Below are 15557 nucleotides of genomic sequence, written 5' to 3' on the forward strand. Positions count from 1 at the left end.
GCGAGATAACCTCGAATGTGGCAACACATTGTTGTAGAGTCGCTTGTTGTTTTTGAATTATACCAACGACTTTTTTTTTCATCTCATTTCCTTCATAAACATCATTTAAAGAAAAAATCATTATTTTTTCTTCTTGAAAAAAGAATAAATTCATCCTTTTTATTCCATATGATACAATTGTTTGTATTAAAACTTATCTTTTTTTTCAGTACAGCACGATTGCTTTTAAAATGTCTTTGCAAATGGATTTTGAACAGGTGTTGGTGCCGTATATGGCTGTGGTGGTTGTACTGGTTGTGGAGCCTGTGCTTGCATCGGTACGTCCGATAGAAATCCCATTTTTTGCAGTGCAAACTTGGCGGCCGCTGCTTTTGCCTCCTTCTTATTGAGACTCGTAATATTTGGTTGATAAATTTGATTGTTAATTGTCACCTAGAATGAAACGTATCGTTGAAAAATGAGCTCATTTCTTCTCTATCTCTTGAGTTATTGGAAGAATTTGATATTTGACTGTAAATAAATGGAAAAAGATCTGAACAAATGAATTTCCATAAAAATGACATCCACATACGCTGTATAAGAATTGTCGCTGATGTGAGGGTCCTTCTTGCATGACTAGATCATAGAGTGGAGCTCCGAGTTTACGTTTTGCACTTAATTCACCGAGCAACGACACGGGATGTTTGCTTTCAAAGTTTTGCTTGGCCATCGCAAGTGTGGTTGCTTTGTTCTTTTTAGCGGCTTGTGCTCGTTGCCGTTGCACTTGTGGATTCTGGAAAGAAAAAAATCATTTGAAATCCATCAAGTGAACTGTATCGAGAAAAAAAATATCCATCGTCTTTCATACGCACCTCTTCTTCGGCAACCAATCCTTTTTTGTCTAGTTTCACCTCCAACAATAATGGTTGCAATGATCCGTTTTTCTCTTTGCCCAAACCTTCGCCCGGTTTCCAGCCCATTTTCTGCAGCAAATGCATGCCCATTCCACCCGAAACGGGTGTCGTTGAAATCAACTGATCCTGCATTCATATCAATTGCCAATTGGGGAAAAGAACAAAACAAACAAAAAGGCTATTAGTTTCATGTATGCTTATTTGATTGGTCAATATCAATATGTACTCTCTTTTTTTGGCTCATTTCAACATTTACGAAATGAAATTCTAACGTATATTTTTTTTCTATTTTGGTTCATAAAATGTGTGCTTATTGTTTATCCACTTATACTTACTGCCGCATTCCATCGCAATAGCGAGTTTTAAATTTTTTAGCGGGAATTCAAGCACATTTAAATCGTGTAAATTTTGCACATAAAAATCTGTAGAGTCATTTGTGGTGGATGAGAGAAATAGAGAGAGTATGGGATAAATCAATGAAAATAAACTTATCGCACGAATAAAGCTGCAGTTGGCGCAATAGACACTGTCCGAGATCAGAAGAAGATTCAATTGTTTTATCCAAAATGGTATTGCGCTCAATTCCAGTTTTATTATCAAAGTATTTTCATCGATTTTCCCAAAATACTCAAACAATCGATTTGACTCATAAGTACTTCTTCGGCGAAAATTCGAGTGCTTTTTCTTGAGCAGACAAAATGAATAGCAATGAATGCAAAGGATTCTTTGGCATTCATTGTTATTCATTGCATTTTTTTTTTCGTTTGGAAGCAAAGTTTATAATTTGGATAATTTTTACAGTTTATGTTCATGCAGCGGCCAATATGCTGTTGGCTCTGCATGGATATGAATTGTAAAAACATTCAAATGTGTGTTGTATGCATCACGTAGCAGTGCTGAAAATGTTTGTCACAAAGATTGATTTGATTCCAGGCACGCACACAAAAAATCCCTTTTGAGAATAGAAAAAAACACGGCTTCAAATTGGAAATGGTTGATTTCGAAGTAAACATGAGACAATTCCAATTAGCATTTATTTACGTTCGTTGAGAATGTTGGCAGGAGGTTGGAATTCTCTTGTATTTATTCGGAACTCATCCATTTCTAATCTAAAGTAGTGTTTACGGTCAATTTTCAATGTGCGTGCACCGAGTGATTCGATTCATACAAAAGCAAAATGTTGAACATCTTTGCAATTTGTATCAAAGGAATCGCTCAGGGATGCATATTATCAATCACATGTGGTCGTTCAAATGGTACCAACTCATCACAATAGTGGACTTGAAGCGGCAATTACTCTTTTTTTTGTTTCACTCAAAAACAAATATTTAAATAACCATTCGGTTGGCTGAGTCATGTCCACGTTGTATGTAGATGGTATCATTTGGTATTTAACAACCTCTTTTTATTTGATGGGAGGGAAAAAGAAAAAAAAAACAAATGAACTAACTCTTTTAGCCCACGCTTGAAAGCCAGAGGCAAGTTCTTTCGTCGATAAAATGCTTGCACCAGTGCTGCCAGTGAATTGACCAGGAACAAATTTTGAGCTTGCCCATGCGGACATCTAAGAAAGAAAAAAAAAACGAAGAAAAAATGTTGTCAATCAGTTGATACGTTCTTGTTTGATTCAATCGAAAATAGTTACTTACATCTTTTTGTGTTCTGTACATAAGTTTTATTGCTTCCGAATCCAATGGATTGTCTTGAAGTTTTCGCATTGCGTTGAGTCGTTTCGTGATGATGGATGTTACATCCAAGTCTTTGCCCGTTTTTTGATCTGCAAATATGTTGTCAATCGTTACGGATGGCTGCTCTGTCGGTAGTGTCGCTTGTATCGGTGCTGCCGCAGGTACCACGGGTGGCACTGGTAGTGGTGCCCGCACTGGCTCAACCGGCGGCAATGCAAAACAAACCGGAGGCTCCGGTTGTACGGGCGGTGCAATAGGAAATGTGGTTTGATAACCGTAATCTAAACAAAAGACAAAAATGCACCAGACAGATTAAAATTCAACTTAAATCACTCGTTGTCCAGTCCAAACTACCTGCTGTCGGTTGAGGAACTTCGTCGTTTTTGGCTTTGGCTTTGGATTGAGTCGTTGTTGCTACTGTTGATGATTTTGATGTGGTTGACGTTTCTGTTGCCGATTGCTCTTGAGTTTCTTTGTTTTTCGCTGGTTTTGGCGGCACAACCGGTACCCATTCACTCTCATTGAGACGATGGTGTTGGCCAGATGATACAGGAAATTGCATAAGTATTGCTTTTGTTTGTTCCGCCGTTTTCGGTGGAATTGGCGTAGAATTCTAAAATTAATTGAAATGAAATGGTTTGTAACACAAAAGAAACGAAAAATTCAGTCAAAAGAAGTTGTAAATTTTAGCGGAAGTTTCAATTTCAATGAGCATATACATGAAATTTACCTTAATATTCATTACAATTGGGCCGCGATCTTTGATAACAAATGGATGATGGAATGGCTTTTCGAGATCAGCATCGATATCGCTATCACCAGATATGTTTGATAAATAACCATTCGCTTCACCTTTTGATAGTTTTTTACAGAATTCAGTTAATTCATCCACGGATTTTCCTGTGCACATGAAAATTGGACAGTTCATTAGTTGAAATGTAAATTTTAGTGTGAATAAACCAAAAAAAAAAACTTTCTGAAATGGCTAGAATATTGGACAACGTTCATGGTTGCTATTCATTTAGACTTAGATTATTATTTTCAATCATTCAATCAAGCACCTCCGTATCGCATTTTCGTTAAGGCTTTTTCCTTTGCTTCCGGATCCATGTTATGCGTTCCGGGTAATGTTCCATTTTTTAACATGGTTATGGCATTTTTACGGGCAATTTCAAGCAAACGCTTTTTATCTATTCGTTCGCTAGTTCTATCACGATGACGAGATGATGATCTGGAACGTCTGTGTACATAATCAGGAAAAAAAATTGCAATAATCAATTAGAACAATCAAAGTAATCATAAAATATTGTGTTTACCTTCGATCATGGTGGTCATGTCGATAGAAATCATTGCGGCTGCGGTGTCTTCGATGGTCCAAGTCTTTGTCACTTTCGCGCCGATAATCTCCGTAAAAGTCATCTCTTTCTTTTTCACGATCTCGATCCCGATCCCGATCTCGATCCCGATCCCGATCCCGATCCTGTGTGAAATTGATATTTATTTGCACTTTCATCAATATATTTTCAACTAGTGAATTGAATAGTAGCAAAGAGTATAGAAAACGGTCTCTTATATTCATCTCCTAAATCCGTTTCCTTGAAATTCAATGGATTAAACTTGAAAAGTCGAAAATTCATTGAAAGCGAATTTTGCATTGTTTTTTTTTGTAGTATATATTAGTATGACGAATAACTCACCCTAGTGCGAACGTCGCGTTCACGTTCACGTAGATAAGTTTCCTCGTCTGATAACGATAAGCTTGATGAACGAGATCTTGCACTACGACGATGTTCCTTTTCATTTGACTTGGAGCGCCTTGACGTGTGCTTCCGTTTGTCTCTATCTCTGGTGCATTCTTTTGCCCGTTCCTTTTCTTTTTCTCGTTCTTTCTCCTTTAACTTTTCCCGCTCTTTTTCCTTCTGTTTTGCGTCCACTTCTTTCAAGGTATCTTGGTAAACCGTACTATCGACCAGGCTTTTTATCACAATTTTCCGTTTGCTACCGGATCCATCATTGTCCTTCGTCACAGACACTTGAATGCTCAATGTCGGCTTTTTCTCACCATTCGACGGTTTCTTTGCCTTTGCATCAGCTGAATCATGTGTTTTTGATTTTGCGTCACTATGAGATTTCGAATCATTAGTCTTTCTGGCATTTACATCATCGGTTATCTCCTTTTTAACAGTAACATCCAATTTTTTTACTTTAATGACACGTTCCTTCGATTTCTTGTGTCGCTTCTTGTTATATATTTCATCATCTTCTAGTTCACGTTTTTTCACCTTTTTAACTTTGTGCTTTTTCGTTTTGGACGATTCATCGTCGGATGATTTACTTTCACTGTTATTTCGACTACGTTTCTTGTGTTTCTTCACCTTTTTCTCCTTTTTATGCTTCTTTTTCTTATGGCTGCTTGCATCCTTTGTGGAACCATCGTCATCGAGTGTGGGTGGTGCTGCGTTAAACACTTTAAATAAATCGGCTAAAATTTCATCCGAAGTTTTAATTGGCTCGGTAATGGGTTTGCGTTCGCCTAAAATATTGTCCAGCAAATTATCGGTAATGGTAAGGGCAGTCGCTGAATTTACGTTCGGTGATGCTGGTGGTGTGAGTTTTTCCTCTTTAATTTTCACCCCATCCAACAATGGATCTGTTGATCCTTCAGTTGTTAACATTTTTCACATATAAATCGTTATATGTTGCTCTCGTTCAAAACACAATTGCGATTAACCCCAAAAGTAGTGATTTTAAAAAATTCAATTGAAAATATTTAAAGAATGGCCAATATTCAACGATAAAGCCTCATTTTTTTCAGGTTCATTTATAAAAATAAACACGATTGCTCGTAGCTGTCAAACTTTGTGTACGAACACAATGTATGAAAAGAAAAAAAAACGTAGGCTGCCATCTACATTAAATCAGTATAAGCTGAAAACTCCAAGAAGATTTTCATTTTAAAATATGTATTTTATTATGTTACTTTTAGAATTTTTTTTTTTCCATTTTTCATAATTTTTATTGTTGCTTGCATATAAACATATCTTCATTTGCATCAATTAATCCTGGGTAATTTCAATATTCGTTATTGTTATAAAACATGTGACTGTGTTTGTTGCTCTCTTTAACATTTTTTTTGTTGGATTCGGCTTTCGAAACCATTTCGTGCAAATATTTTTCGTACAAAAAGGCGACATTTTTTTTCTTTATCAATGAATTTGATTTCCTTAAAGAAGATATGTTGATAGAAATTTTATAGAAATGACGTTATTTTTTTATGTATGTATGTATGTGTGTGTGCGCGGTAGAAAATGATTGGTTGGTTTAGCGGCCGAATCAAGACATTCGGCTCTTTTTGAACAAACTGACACGCTTCTTTGGTTGATTATCTGCACTCGACTGATTGTCGTCCGGGAATTGGTTCGTTTCAACAACAGCGACGCGTTCAACAATGTCTCCCAAGACCTGTAGTGAGAGAATCACAAGCATATTAGCAAATGGAATATCGTGGTATAATAAGTAAATTATACAAACCTGTGTAAATCCAGGAAAATCATCTGGCTGTTGAATTGTATACGGTGGATCTAATGACATAACAATAACATCAGTTTAAATACGTTCCAATTTCGTTCCAACAGTTGAATCTTTATTTTCATCCAAATTCTTACCTTCAACACCATCGACAATGATAGATGCCCGATTTTCGGTCTTAACCAAGTTGCCGTTCTTCAGAATCGATTTGCGTGGCTTTGCATCAATATTTGGTACTTCCAATGTCTTTCCCGCCAATGAAAACGGTGCACCAACACTTGGCCCGTTTCTGGTTTCGATATTTTCATTGAGTTTATCATGAATTTGTGACATATTCAATTGAGATACAGCATTAAACCGAAGCGGTGGCGACATAATTTCTCGCGTAGATGTCTCGATACTGGCAGCTATAGTAAACAAAAGACATTTTTATTTGAGATTAGATAAGAGTTTAAGATGTCTAAGAATATTGTTGCCATTCATTTATTTGGTTAGTCGAGAGAAGAAAAAAAAAACGTATCGTAAATATCTCATACCAAACTGTTTGTAAATATCAAGCGGACTGTTGATTGTGTCATCATCATTGCTAACCGTTGCTGTGCATGGGTTCGATGAATGGCTGAATTTCAACACCAATGTTGATGGTTTCCTTTGACTTGGCGGCCCATTGTTTGTAACGCTTGTGCAGTCTTCGACTTTATTCATTGTACTTTCGTTGAATTGGTTCATTGGAAAGTGTATATCACAGTCATTTGTACTATTCATGGGCTGCTGTTAATTAAATTATCATGATTATTATTGGCGAATCCATTAGCAAAACTATCATAAATGTCATCATTACATGTTCTGTCCCATGGTTTATATTGTCTTCATCATCGCCACAAGCGCTGCTGGCGCTCGAGCTGCTTGGGCTGTTGAAGAATTGAAATGTGGAATCCATCAAATTGTTCATATTTTCTTGTGATACCTACAGAAAAAAAAGGAGAAATTGATGTCAATTGCTTGAAATGATTGAGCCATCGCCACAAATTGTGGCCCATAATTGGTTGAGCCAAGCTGAAAAAAATGCTTACAACGCATGGTTCATCATCCTCGTAGAAAGTGACGGTAACGGGTTGTAAAGCGAAGCTAATTTTGCGTTTGCCCGCCGCCGGTTCGTCCTCTTTGTAATCGTCCAAATCGAAATCGCTGCCGTTCGGATCGAAGATGCGATCCAAATTCTTTACAATTTTTCCAATGACATCGTCGTCATCGACAAAATCCTCTTCCAATTTAATTTGCTTTTCCTTCTGAATTTCTACACGCAGACTAGTAATACGATCACTTAAAAAATCATATAAATCTCGTTTTTCATCTCGTGAATGTATATCGAGTGAGCATCCAGCAATCGACTTCATAACATTACGCAATTGACTTTTGTAGAAAATTAACAGTTCACTTTTGCTTTTATTTTGAGCACTGTACTCCCGTTCCACTTCATCAAAATCGCTGGGCGTATGGAATTTTCGGGGTTCAACGGAATCATGGACTGTATTACATTTGTCCTTGCATGTGCTGTTCGGATGCATGTTCGATTGCTCGGCAATTGTTGCCGACGGTTTGTGTTCGGTGGTTTTGGTGGTATTGTTGTTGAGAGTTTCTTGCAACTCTTCGATGGCATTTTCCAAATTCTCTTCGGTTCCACGTTTGTCGGCAAATTCATCGAAATTGTGAATGGTGCAATTGGTTTTCGAAAAGTAGTCTCGACACTTCAGCAGATGGATTTCGAAAAATTTGATCTTATCTTCGGTACTCAAACCGATGGCCTGTTTGCTTAACGATAAAAATTCGGTCGAGCCCATTTCATCTTCGCCATTACTATCTATATCTTCGATGGTTTGCCGTGAATCGTTCACTTCTCGTTCATTTTCAAACGATTCGAACCGTTCCGTTGATTCACTTATCATTTGCAAGTGTTCTCTTAAATGCTCATCATCGTTCACATCCAATTGCTCCAATTCATTTTCCAGTTCTTCCATCAATTCAGCCTGCTCAAAAATCGCATTCACATCAATATCATCCTCCGTTGACTGTTGACTTCTTCGTTCTACGGCTTCAGCTTGTTTGTACTCTCGCATTCGGATTCGGTGCTGTTCACGCCATCTCATTTCCTCTTCTTGGTTGTATTCTTCGATAATTTCCTGAGCCTGATTTGAATCACCAAACATATGCCCGTCCACCGGTAACTCCAATCGATCTCTGGTTACGATAAATGATTTTGTGTTAGTTGCATGTAATTATTTCAAGAAAATGCGTCATAAACAAAGCATCGATACAGATACTTGAATCAGATTATTACTTACTTATACATTTTGTGTTCGACATCCAGAGCGTCAAGCCGTTTGTTTGCTTCGCCCAATCGATGTTCGCACACAGCGAGCGCTTTATCGGCCGAACACTTGACAAATAATCCGCGATACATGCCCACGAATATTTCGTTTGTGTGGTACAACTGGCCGGGCATCAATGCCTTCGAACCGATCGGAACAAGGATATCTTTGCGAAATGATTTTTGAAATTCACGTAAATTATTACCCGCTTGAACATGTTCCTCTTTATACTGTAGCCATTTATTGCGTTCACTGTCGACATGTGATAGTTTCTAATCCAACGAAAGAAAGAAAAAAAAACGACAAATATATTAAATAACACACCATATACTCACAATGTTCATGTTGTATACATAGTTAATAGAAGAGAGAAAAAAATGAACTGCGTTGGATAGGAAAGCAAAATAAAATCAAATCACAACACACGAACGGAAATAATCACCTCTTCAATCGCTTGCAATAGTAACTCCATACTGATTCAATACACCAAGGGATCGCAAATAATATGTAAAATGTTGAGTGGTCTCGATTTCAATTTATTCAAATTAATGCGAACACGTGAAATGCAGCGATTAAATTTAATCGCAAAAAATCGGTGTGAGTGTGTATAAATATTTTTCTATGATGATATTCATGTACCAAATGATGATCGATGCGAAGAAGAAAAAAAAAATATATACCAAAACGAACCGGGCAAACCGAAATTACGAACCAACGAGAAAAAAAAACACAGCACACCAATCGTGTATTGACTTTGACTCTGTGATGACCGAAAAATCGGCTGATAAACCGACGAACGTGCTTTGATTGTTTAGAATTCGCACAGCCAGAAGAAGACGACGAAAAAAAAACCAAAGTGTGCGAAGCGAAAAATACAATGCTCTGTTCAACAGCTCGTTTCCGATATTTATGATTTTGACACTTTGCACACCATCGAAAATCAAAATGAAAACAAGCTTATAAAACCGAATCAAACATTATTAACATTATTACATTGGAATGTGAAGTGCGAGAAACAGCAACAATATGAATGAGAAAAAAAAACACAACACAACAGAGTCACACATGCGAGAACACGAGGCCTTTGAATGTATACACGCTTTAAATGGGAGAAAGTGTGCTCTATCCAAATACAAAAAGTCATAATACAACAATACACACAGCCAAATAAATCGGTTGACGTTTCGCCTTTTGCATTTTATTTGTGTGCGACGCAGTTTTGTCGCTCATCCTCCTCGATATTGTGTGTGCGTTGTTTTTTTTTTTTTTACTCTTCCTCTCTTCGCTCGTCTCTCCTTTTTTCTCTGCGTTCCTATCAGAATGTACAAAATTATTTCGACATCGAAAAACAACATTCGTCGTGCGAACAAATGACACTCCGCCTCTGGCGGATTTAATGGGAACCATTTGCCGATACACTTTGACATTTCATCACAATTCAGAGTGTATTTTGATATTGAAACGACGGCACATATTCGGCATCATTCGAATTCGTGGTGAATGGATATTGTTTTTCCGGTAAATTCAGTTCGAAGTGTAGGTGTTTTCTTGAAGAAAATCGTTTAATAGTTTAAAAAAAATGTCTGGGCATTATCCGGGATTTTCGAGCCCAAATCATCAGGGCAACTATCCAATGGTTAATCAACAAATGAGAAATATGCCTGGTGTTATGGGCCCAATGATGAACATGCAAACAATGCCCAACCAAATGGTCAATCCAATGATGGGACAACAATCGATGAATTATAATCAACAAGGCATGCCCAATCCAGGTAAAATATCCATTGAAAACAAACGGAATATGCCCACTTCCATTCAATTAATCGATGGAATCTTAAAATTAACTTTGAATTAATCTTTTGATTGTGTTACACAGGTATGGGAGGTCATGTTAACATGCAAGGCGCATCTCATGTTTCACCAATGCACATGCAGCAACCACAAAACACACCGCCTCCACAGAATACGTTTGTAAGTACATTTACATTGCGTTTGACTTAGCGATAGATTTAATTTAGATGAACAATCAAATCGTATGATCCTAATGAATTTTCGATGTCATTGCAATGCGTTTAGCCTCAGCATCACCTTCAACAACAGATGCAAATGATGAATCAACAACCACATCATCCAAATCAACAACCGGTAAGCGTATTTTCGATCACAATACAAATGACCTACATATATGAGGATATGATTATGTTTTCAATTTGATTTCTAGATGATGACAGACGATCGCCCCACTCCGGACCAACAACACTCACAGCAATTCCATATGCCACCACAACAGGTGAGTTGCTGAAATCTTTTCACCTGTTTTTGAGCATATTTAATTAAGTATTTGATAAATTTCTATGGATTGATACTCAATGAACACACAAAAATTGAAATTTCCATTCCAAATCTCCTTTCAGCATCTTCAGTCGATGCCTCAGATGAATCCAAATCAGCCGCAAATGCAGGTAAAGATGCCACCACAAACGCCGCCACAGCAACAACCTCAAGGTGGAGGCGTTCTTGGCCCGAAGCCAAATCCAAATCTACCAAATCAAATGGTGCCGGTTACTCAACCAAATCAACAGCAACTCCAACAAAACCAGGTACAATCACATTAAATAAAATGTGGAACGCAGGAGTGTAATGAATTGCTCGATAAATTTCAGACACCGCAGCAACAAATGTCACAGCAGATGCCACAAGGTCAGCAACAGCAGCAAGTCCAACAGCAACAACAAGCTCAACAGCAGGCTCAACAACAACAACAACAACAACAACATCAAAATTTGAATATAGTTTATTTATGTCGCTATGGTCAGGAGACCGTACAAGATATCGTAAGCCGATTCCAAGAAGTGTTTAGCACGCTTAAAACTGTACAGCCACCGATTGGAACCAATAGTAAGTCAATCAATATAAAAAATACTGTTTGTCTTCGGATCAAATGGACGATTTGAATGAAGCGAACCAATTTTTATCAATTCGAATATTAATTAGCAATTGAAAATCTCTCTAACCAGCACCAACTACGACCGATAAAAAGGTGACCGAACAATTCCGTACGATTCGATTGCTGTTCCGACGGTTACGCTTACTTTTCGAGAAGTGCAATGATACTTGCCAATTGGGTGAGCTACTTGAAGGTTTATCGATTGTTTTAGACATTTGCATCGGCACTATTCTAATTTCGTTGTATTTCTTCACAGGTATTGAGAACACAAATATCGAGAGTTTATTGCCATTCAAAGATGAGGCTGATAACAAACCGGATCCGGTTCATTCCGAAGAATATAAGAAATTACTGCAAGAGAATCGTGAACTGACCGAGGCGGTTACACTTAAAAATAAGCAACTTCGCGAAATAATCGATCGAATTCGAATAATCATCTGGGAAATCAATACGATGTTGAGCATGCGACGATCTTAGTTAACAACAAATTAATGATATGAATACAATAAAAAGGAAAAAGAAACGATTTTTATTATAAAAATATGCAATGCATTGGTTTTATTTTGATTGATTTATGCGAGATGATGCGTACTATGGGCAAAGAGCAGCTCACAATGTTTCACGATCAATTTACGGTTTCTGTTCATGTTGAAATCAATTGAAACAGATCTTCGCCTTCCTATTGAAAATGAGTCAAAGTAATTTCAATGAAACCTCTTGAGATTGCTAAGCTACTTACATGTAAACATTCCAACAGGTAAGTTGCAATTTTCAATCTATGGACATGAAAATATATTCAAAAGTCTTCAGTTCTGACTCGAGAAAAAAAAAATGAAATAAATATCAGTCAAACAAATGTTTCTTTCATTGTTGATTTCTTTTTATTAAATAGAATTGGAAAAGTTCTCTTCAAAAGTGATTACAGTAATAAAAAATAATTTGATTTTATGGATGTAAGAATCATATCATTCAATGTTTTGTGATCGATTAATCTTTTTCGGAGATGGCGGTCAAATGAGTGTCGATTTCGTCCTCATTTAATGTTCTGAACGTTGGGTCACTTTTGGTAACGACGCCAATTTCAATTTCGGATGGTTTGAAATCAACAGCCAACACCGTTGACAAGCACGAAATGGCCAACTGTATAACTTCGTTTTCCTTCAAATCCGTACGCTTTCGCAATTTCTTCTCTAAATAACTATTGGCTTCGGTCTGTTTTCCACCGACGGAAACCGCACGAAAACCGCAGTAATATCCAGCTGGATCGGTTTTGTAGATACAAGCACCTTTTTCGTCATCGTAAGCAATCAGTATCATGCTGCATCCAAGTGGGCGCATTTCAGCATTTTGGGTGTAAACCTGGTTGATATCAGCAACACGACGGCATAGCACATCGACTAAAATATCTGTACCATACTTATAGCGCCAGTTGGCCGCTTCATAACGTGCACGCTGAACTTGAGAACGACTGTCAGCAATACGTCCGGTCATCACACAGCCAATTGTCTTCGTTATACGGAACAAATGCGTAACCGTATTTGGATCGATCAATTTTTCCGACACCTTCTTCTGCGTGGCGACCACTGCGATGTCTTGACCCTTTACAGCAACTGAAGTCAGTCCTTCTTGGTTGATCGATTTAAATGCATATTCGACTTGGTACAATCGACCCTCTGGAGAGAAAATTGTAATATGACGGTCGAAACCAGCAGAACTACCACGCGACATTTTGGACTTTTGTTTTGTTCAAATCAGATTCTTTGAGAAAAAAAATTTATTAAATTTATCTGAGTTTTCAACTTTAATTTGAGCTTGTACACAACCTAAAACAACTTCTCTAGCAAGCAGCTATGTTCGAATCTATAAGCGATGGATGACAAGCAAAAAATATGGAGATGTGAACGAACGTCACGATAAATGCATGAATATATAGGCGGCTACCTGTAGATGGCGCTAATGTCAATCTGCCATTTTCGAATAGTCGACAAAATCAAACACTGAACAAAAATAAGCGTTAAGTTAATTTTGACTTGCTGGCCAATTCAATAATAAAAAAACATGTTCGTTTCAAATGGTTTAAATGATTTTTTAATGAATAAATTATGAAGAAAAACAAAGTTTTTTCATGAAACGAAACAAAAAAATGAAAATATTTTATTTAAGTCGCTTTATTTCGGCCAGAATGTTGTAATTGACAGTAGTCGCTGCAATAAACCGAGTCACCAAGAATGGGAAGTCGGAGCGATTGAATCAAGCTATTTGTTCGGGTTTGAATGACACACGTTCGAAAGTGAATTTTATTGGGTGGACACAATCGGCCGCATTCACACATCGGATACTCTTCGAGTGAATCTATCACAGTCATCGGCAAATCGTATGGTCCATATTTAATGCTGAAAATAGTAAAAATCATGACTTAATTGCAAAGTATAAGAGATGAGGCCTAAGTTTCACACTATTCGAATTCTCCATTCAATTTATATATTCTAATGGGATTTCTTCAATAATTTTCTCAAACGAATACTGAAGCAAAAAATACTTACACTTTTCTCGTCACAACCATTGCGGCTATCTGCCATAAAGCTGCCGGTTGTCGCAAAATATCGCCACTTTTTGCCAACGGCATGGAGTCTGGTTCATGTTGATGATAAGGCGATGTAAGCATCTCATCACCGGACACATCAAGTGTATCGAATGACATACGCGAGAACACATTGGGAAGCGATTTAATCTGATTATCGGCTAAATTTAAGGTGCGTAACGTTTTCAATCGGCGAATGGCAAACGGAACACGTGTTAAGCGATTGGCTTTGAGTGTTAACACCATTAGCTTTCGTAGTTTTACCAATTTATATGGAAAGAATGTGAGCTTAAAATATCCGAAAACACGAAATTAGAATCGAAAAATGCGATTGAAAAAGTCGCCGAGATTAACTTACATCGTTGTTGCTTAGATTGAAATTTTGTAGTGATGATTTGATTCGTTGTTTATCCAGCCAATCCCAGTCGCTAAGCACAGATTTGCCCAGTCGATTGTTTGACAAGTCCAATTGAACTATTGGCAAATCACCCAATCGCTTTGGCAAATGCTCAATGTTATTGTTGCTCATGTTCAATATTTGTAAATTATTCAGTGATAAAATTTGAGCGTCTAGACTGCATTTTCGAATACCATTCACCTGGAATGAATGACAAATTAAGTACAAAATTTCTAAACCAAGAATTGCGATCCGGCCAATGCATATGATTCGATGAAACTAAACTTACATTCAATGTGGTGAGCGTTTTGGGTAATCCCTTCAATGGATAGTCACTTGGTGTTAAAATGGTCATAGATTTAACAGGCACAGCCTTCTTCGGCACAGCAGTTACAGCCAATGTTGATAAGCTGGGTTTGGTCGGATCCAATTTACCCTCTAGTCCACCTTTGAACATTTTCATGAATGCCATCAACTGAATTGGTTCGCAACGAATCTGCAAATCATGCGGTGGTTGCTTCAGTGAAATTGTCGTTTTTCCATCCAGTACGAATTTCGTGAACACTTTCTCAATGTTTCGATGCAGTTTATAGCGTGTTCCAACGGTATTGATTGCCGTAAAATGAATGAGAAATAGATTTTCGGCATCTTTCCCACCTCCTGGAGGATGATAGCCCAGTGCCAATGTTGATTGTTGTGATCGTGGTTTGACATGCGGTGCCAGACGATTGTAAACACTTATCTCACAGAATATTTTCATTTTAATTACGATAAACCAAGTGCAAAACTATACAAATAAAATGAAAGTAAATAATAAAAAAAATAAGCCACAAAGAGCATCACCGCATTTCAGAACCGTCCTAAATTTGTTTACATGCTAAAATCAACAACGAACAGTCCAACGAATTGTCAATTTCGCGCGTAAACTACGAAAAAAATACTCAAGGTTGACACATCATAAGTACTTTGATGTGAACACTTGAACAACGACAACATAGTCGTTATAGAATAGAAAAAGCAGAAATTTTCTGGACATTTTGATAAAGGTATTGGACAATGTTGATAGAAAAATTCATTTTATTACAAAAATTTTGTATGATTTTTTTTTGGACAATTGAAGGGAAAGCACTCGAGGCTAGTGATCACTCTTCATT

At 37.3% G+C, this 15557-nt stretch overlaps 5 protein-coding genes across 12 annotated transcripts; 1 reads left to right on the forward strand and 4 right to left on the reverse strand.

Moving 5' to 3' along the window:
• Positions 1-156: 156 nt before the first annotated feature.
• On the reverse strand, positions 157-5455 carry LOC129576578 (protein Son-like). 4 transcript variants are annotated; one of them, XM_055461833.1, is made up of 10 exons: positions 4279-5455; positions 3898-4061; positions 3643-3821; positions 3312-3481; positions 2936-3194; positions 2543-2862; positions 2344-2457; positions 852-1019; positions 572-772; positions 157-432 (listed from the first exon to the last, which is right to left on the reverse strand). In XM_055461833.1, exons 1-10 carry the CDS (start codon positions 5254-5256, stop codon positions 226-228), a joined length of 2760 nt encoding a protein of 919 aa, XP_055317808.1. In that variant the 5' UTR covers positions 5257-5455; the 3' UTR covers positions 157-225. The 4 variants fall into 4 exon arrangements, 2 of the variants coding, with proteins under 2 accessions (XP_055317808.1, XP_055317809.1); XR_008688893.1 differs by lacking the exons at positions 157-432; positions 572-772 and adding an exon at positions 1229-1315 and having other exon boundaries at positions 919-1019; positions 4279-5432; XR_008688892.1 differs by lacking the exons at positions 157-432; positions 572-772 and having other exon boundaries at positions 919-1019; positions 1229-2457; positions 4279-5432.
• Positions 5456-5527: 72 nt separating this feature from the next.
• Positions 5528-9864, reverse strand: LOC129576580 (unconventional prefoldin RPB5 interactor-like protein). 2 transcript variants are annotated; one of them, XM_055461836.1, is made up of 8 exons: positions 8921-9864; positions 8452-8750; positions 7183-8347; positions 6951-7076; positions 6646-6880; positions 6247-6516; positions 6113-6162; positions 5528-6043 (listed from the first exon to the last, which is right to left on the reverse strand). In XM_055461836.1, exons 1-8 carry the CDS (start codon positions 8948-8950, stop codon positions 5915-5917), a joined length of 2304 nt encoding a protein of 767 aa, XP_055317811.1. In that variant the 5' UTR covers positions 8951-9864; the 3' UTR covers positions 5528-5914. The 2 variants fall into 2 exon arrangements, with proteins under 2 accessions (XP_055317811.1, XP_055317813.1); XM_055461838.1 differs by having other exon boundaries at positions 6646-6877; positions 8921-9639.
• Positions 9865-9904: 40 nt separating this feature from the next.
• On the forward strand, positions 9905-11966 carry LOC129576581 (mediator of RNA polymerase II transcription subunit 30-like). Of its 3 annotated transcripts, none has more exons than XM_055461839.1 (8): positions 9905-10250; positions 10355-10449; positions 10555-10623; positions 10700-10768; positions 10893-11078; positions 11142-11376; positions 11496-11618; positions 11682-11966. In XM_055461839.1, exons 1-8 carry the CDS (start codon positions 10058-10060, stop codon positions 11900-11902), a joined length of 1191 nt encoding a protein of 396 aa, XP_055317814.1. In that variant the 5' UTR covers positions 9905-10057; the 3' UTR covers positions 11903-11966. The 3 variants fall into 3 exon arrangements, with proteins under 3 accessions (XP_055317814.1, XP_055317816.1, XP_055317815.1); XM_055461841.1 differs by having other exon boundaries at positions 9905-10235; XM_055461840.1 differs by having other exon boundaries at positions 9975-10250; positions 11496-11603.
• Positions 11967-12281: 315 nt separating this feature from the next.
• LOC129576583 (proteasome subunit alpha type-6-like) lies at positions 12282-13339 on the reverse strand. The gene is made up of 2 exons (XM_055461844.1): positions 13249-13339; positions 12282-13183 (listed from the first exon to the last, which is right to left on the reverse strand). Exon 2 carries the CDS (start codon positions 13151-13153, stop codon positions 12413-12415), a length of 741 nt encoding a protein of 246 aa, XP_055317819.1. The 5' UTR covers positions 13154-13183; positions 13249-13339; the 3' UTR covers positions 12282-12412.
• Positions 13340-13575: 236 nt separating this feature from the next.
• On the reverse strand, positions 13576-15306 carry LOC129576582 (leucine-rich repeat protein 1). 2 transcript variants are annotated; one of them, XM_055461842.1, is made up of 4 exons: positions 14693-15306; positions 14365-14604; positions 13969-14294; positions 13576-13818 (listed from the first exon to the last, which is right to left on the reverse strand). In XM_055461842.1, exons 1-4 carry the CDS (start codon positions 15161-15163, stop codon positions 13584-13586), a joined length of 1272 nt encoding a protein of 423 aa, XP_055317817.1. In that variant the 5' UTR covers positions 15164-15306; the 3' UTR covers positions 13576-13583. The 2 variants fall into 2 exon arrangements, with proteins under 2 accessions (XP_055317817.1, XP_055317818.1); XM_055461843.1 differs by having other exon boundaries at positions 13969-14255; positions 14693-15287.
• Positions 15307-15557: the final 251 nt, after the last annotated feature.

This window comes from Sitodiplosis mosellana, unplaced genomic scaffold (assembly GCF_009176505.1).
Source record: "Sitodiplosis mosellana isolate CC-2019 unplaced genomic scaffold, AAFC_SMos_1.0 Smas_scaffold_6191, whole genome shotgun sequence".
NCBI classification, from domain to species: domain Eukaryota; kingdom Metazoa; phylum Arthropoda; class Insecta; order Diptera; family Cecidomyiidae; genus Sitodiplosis; species Sitodiplosis mosellana.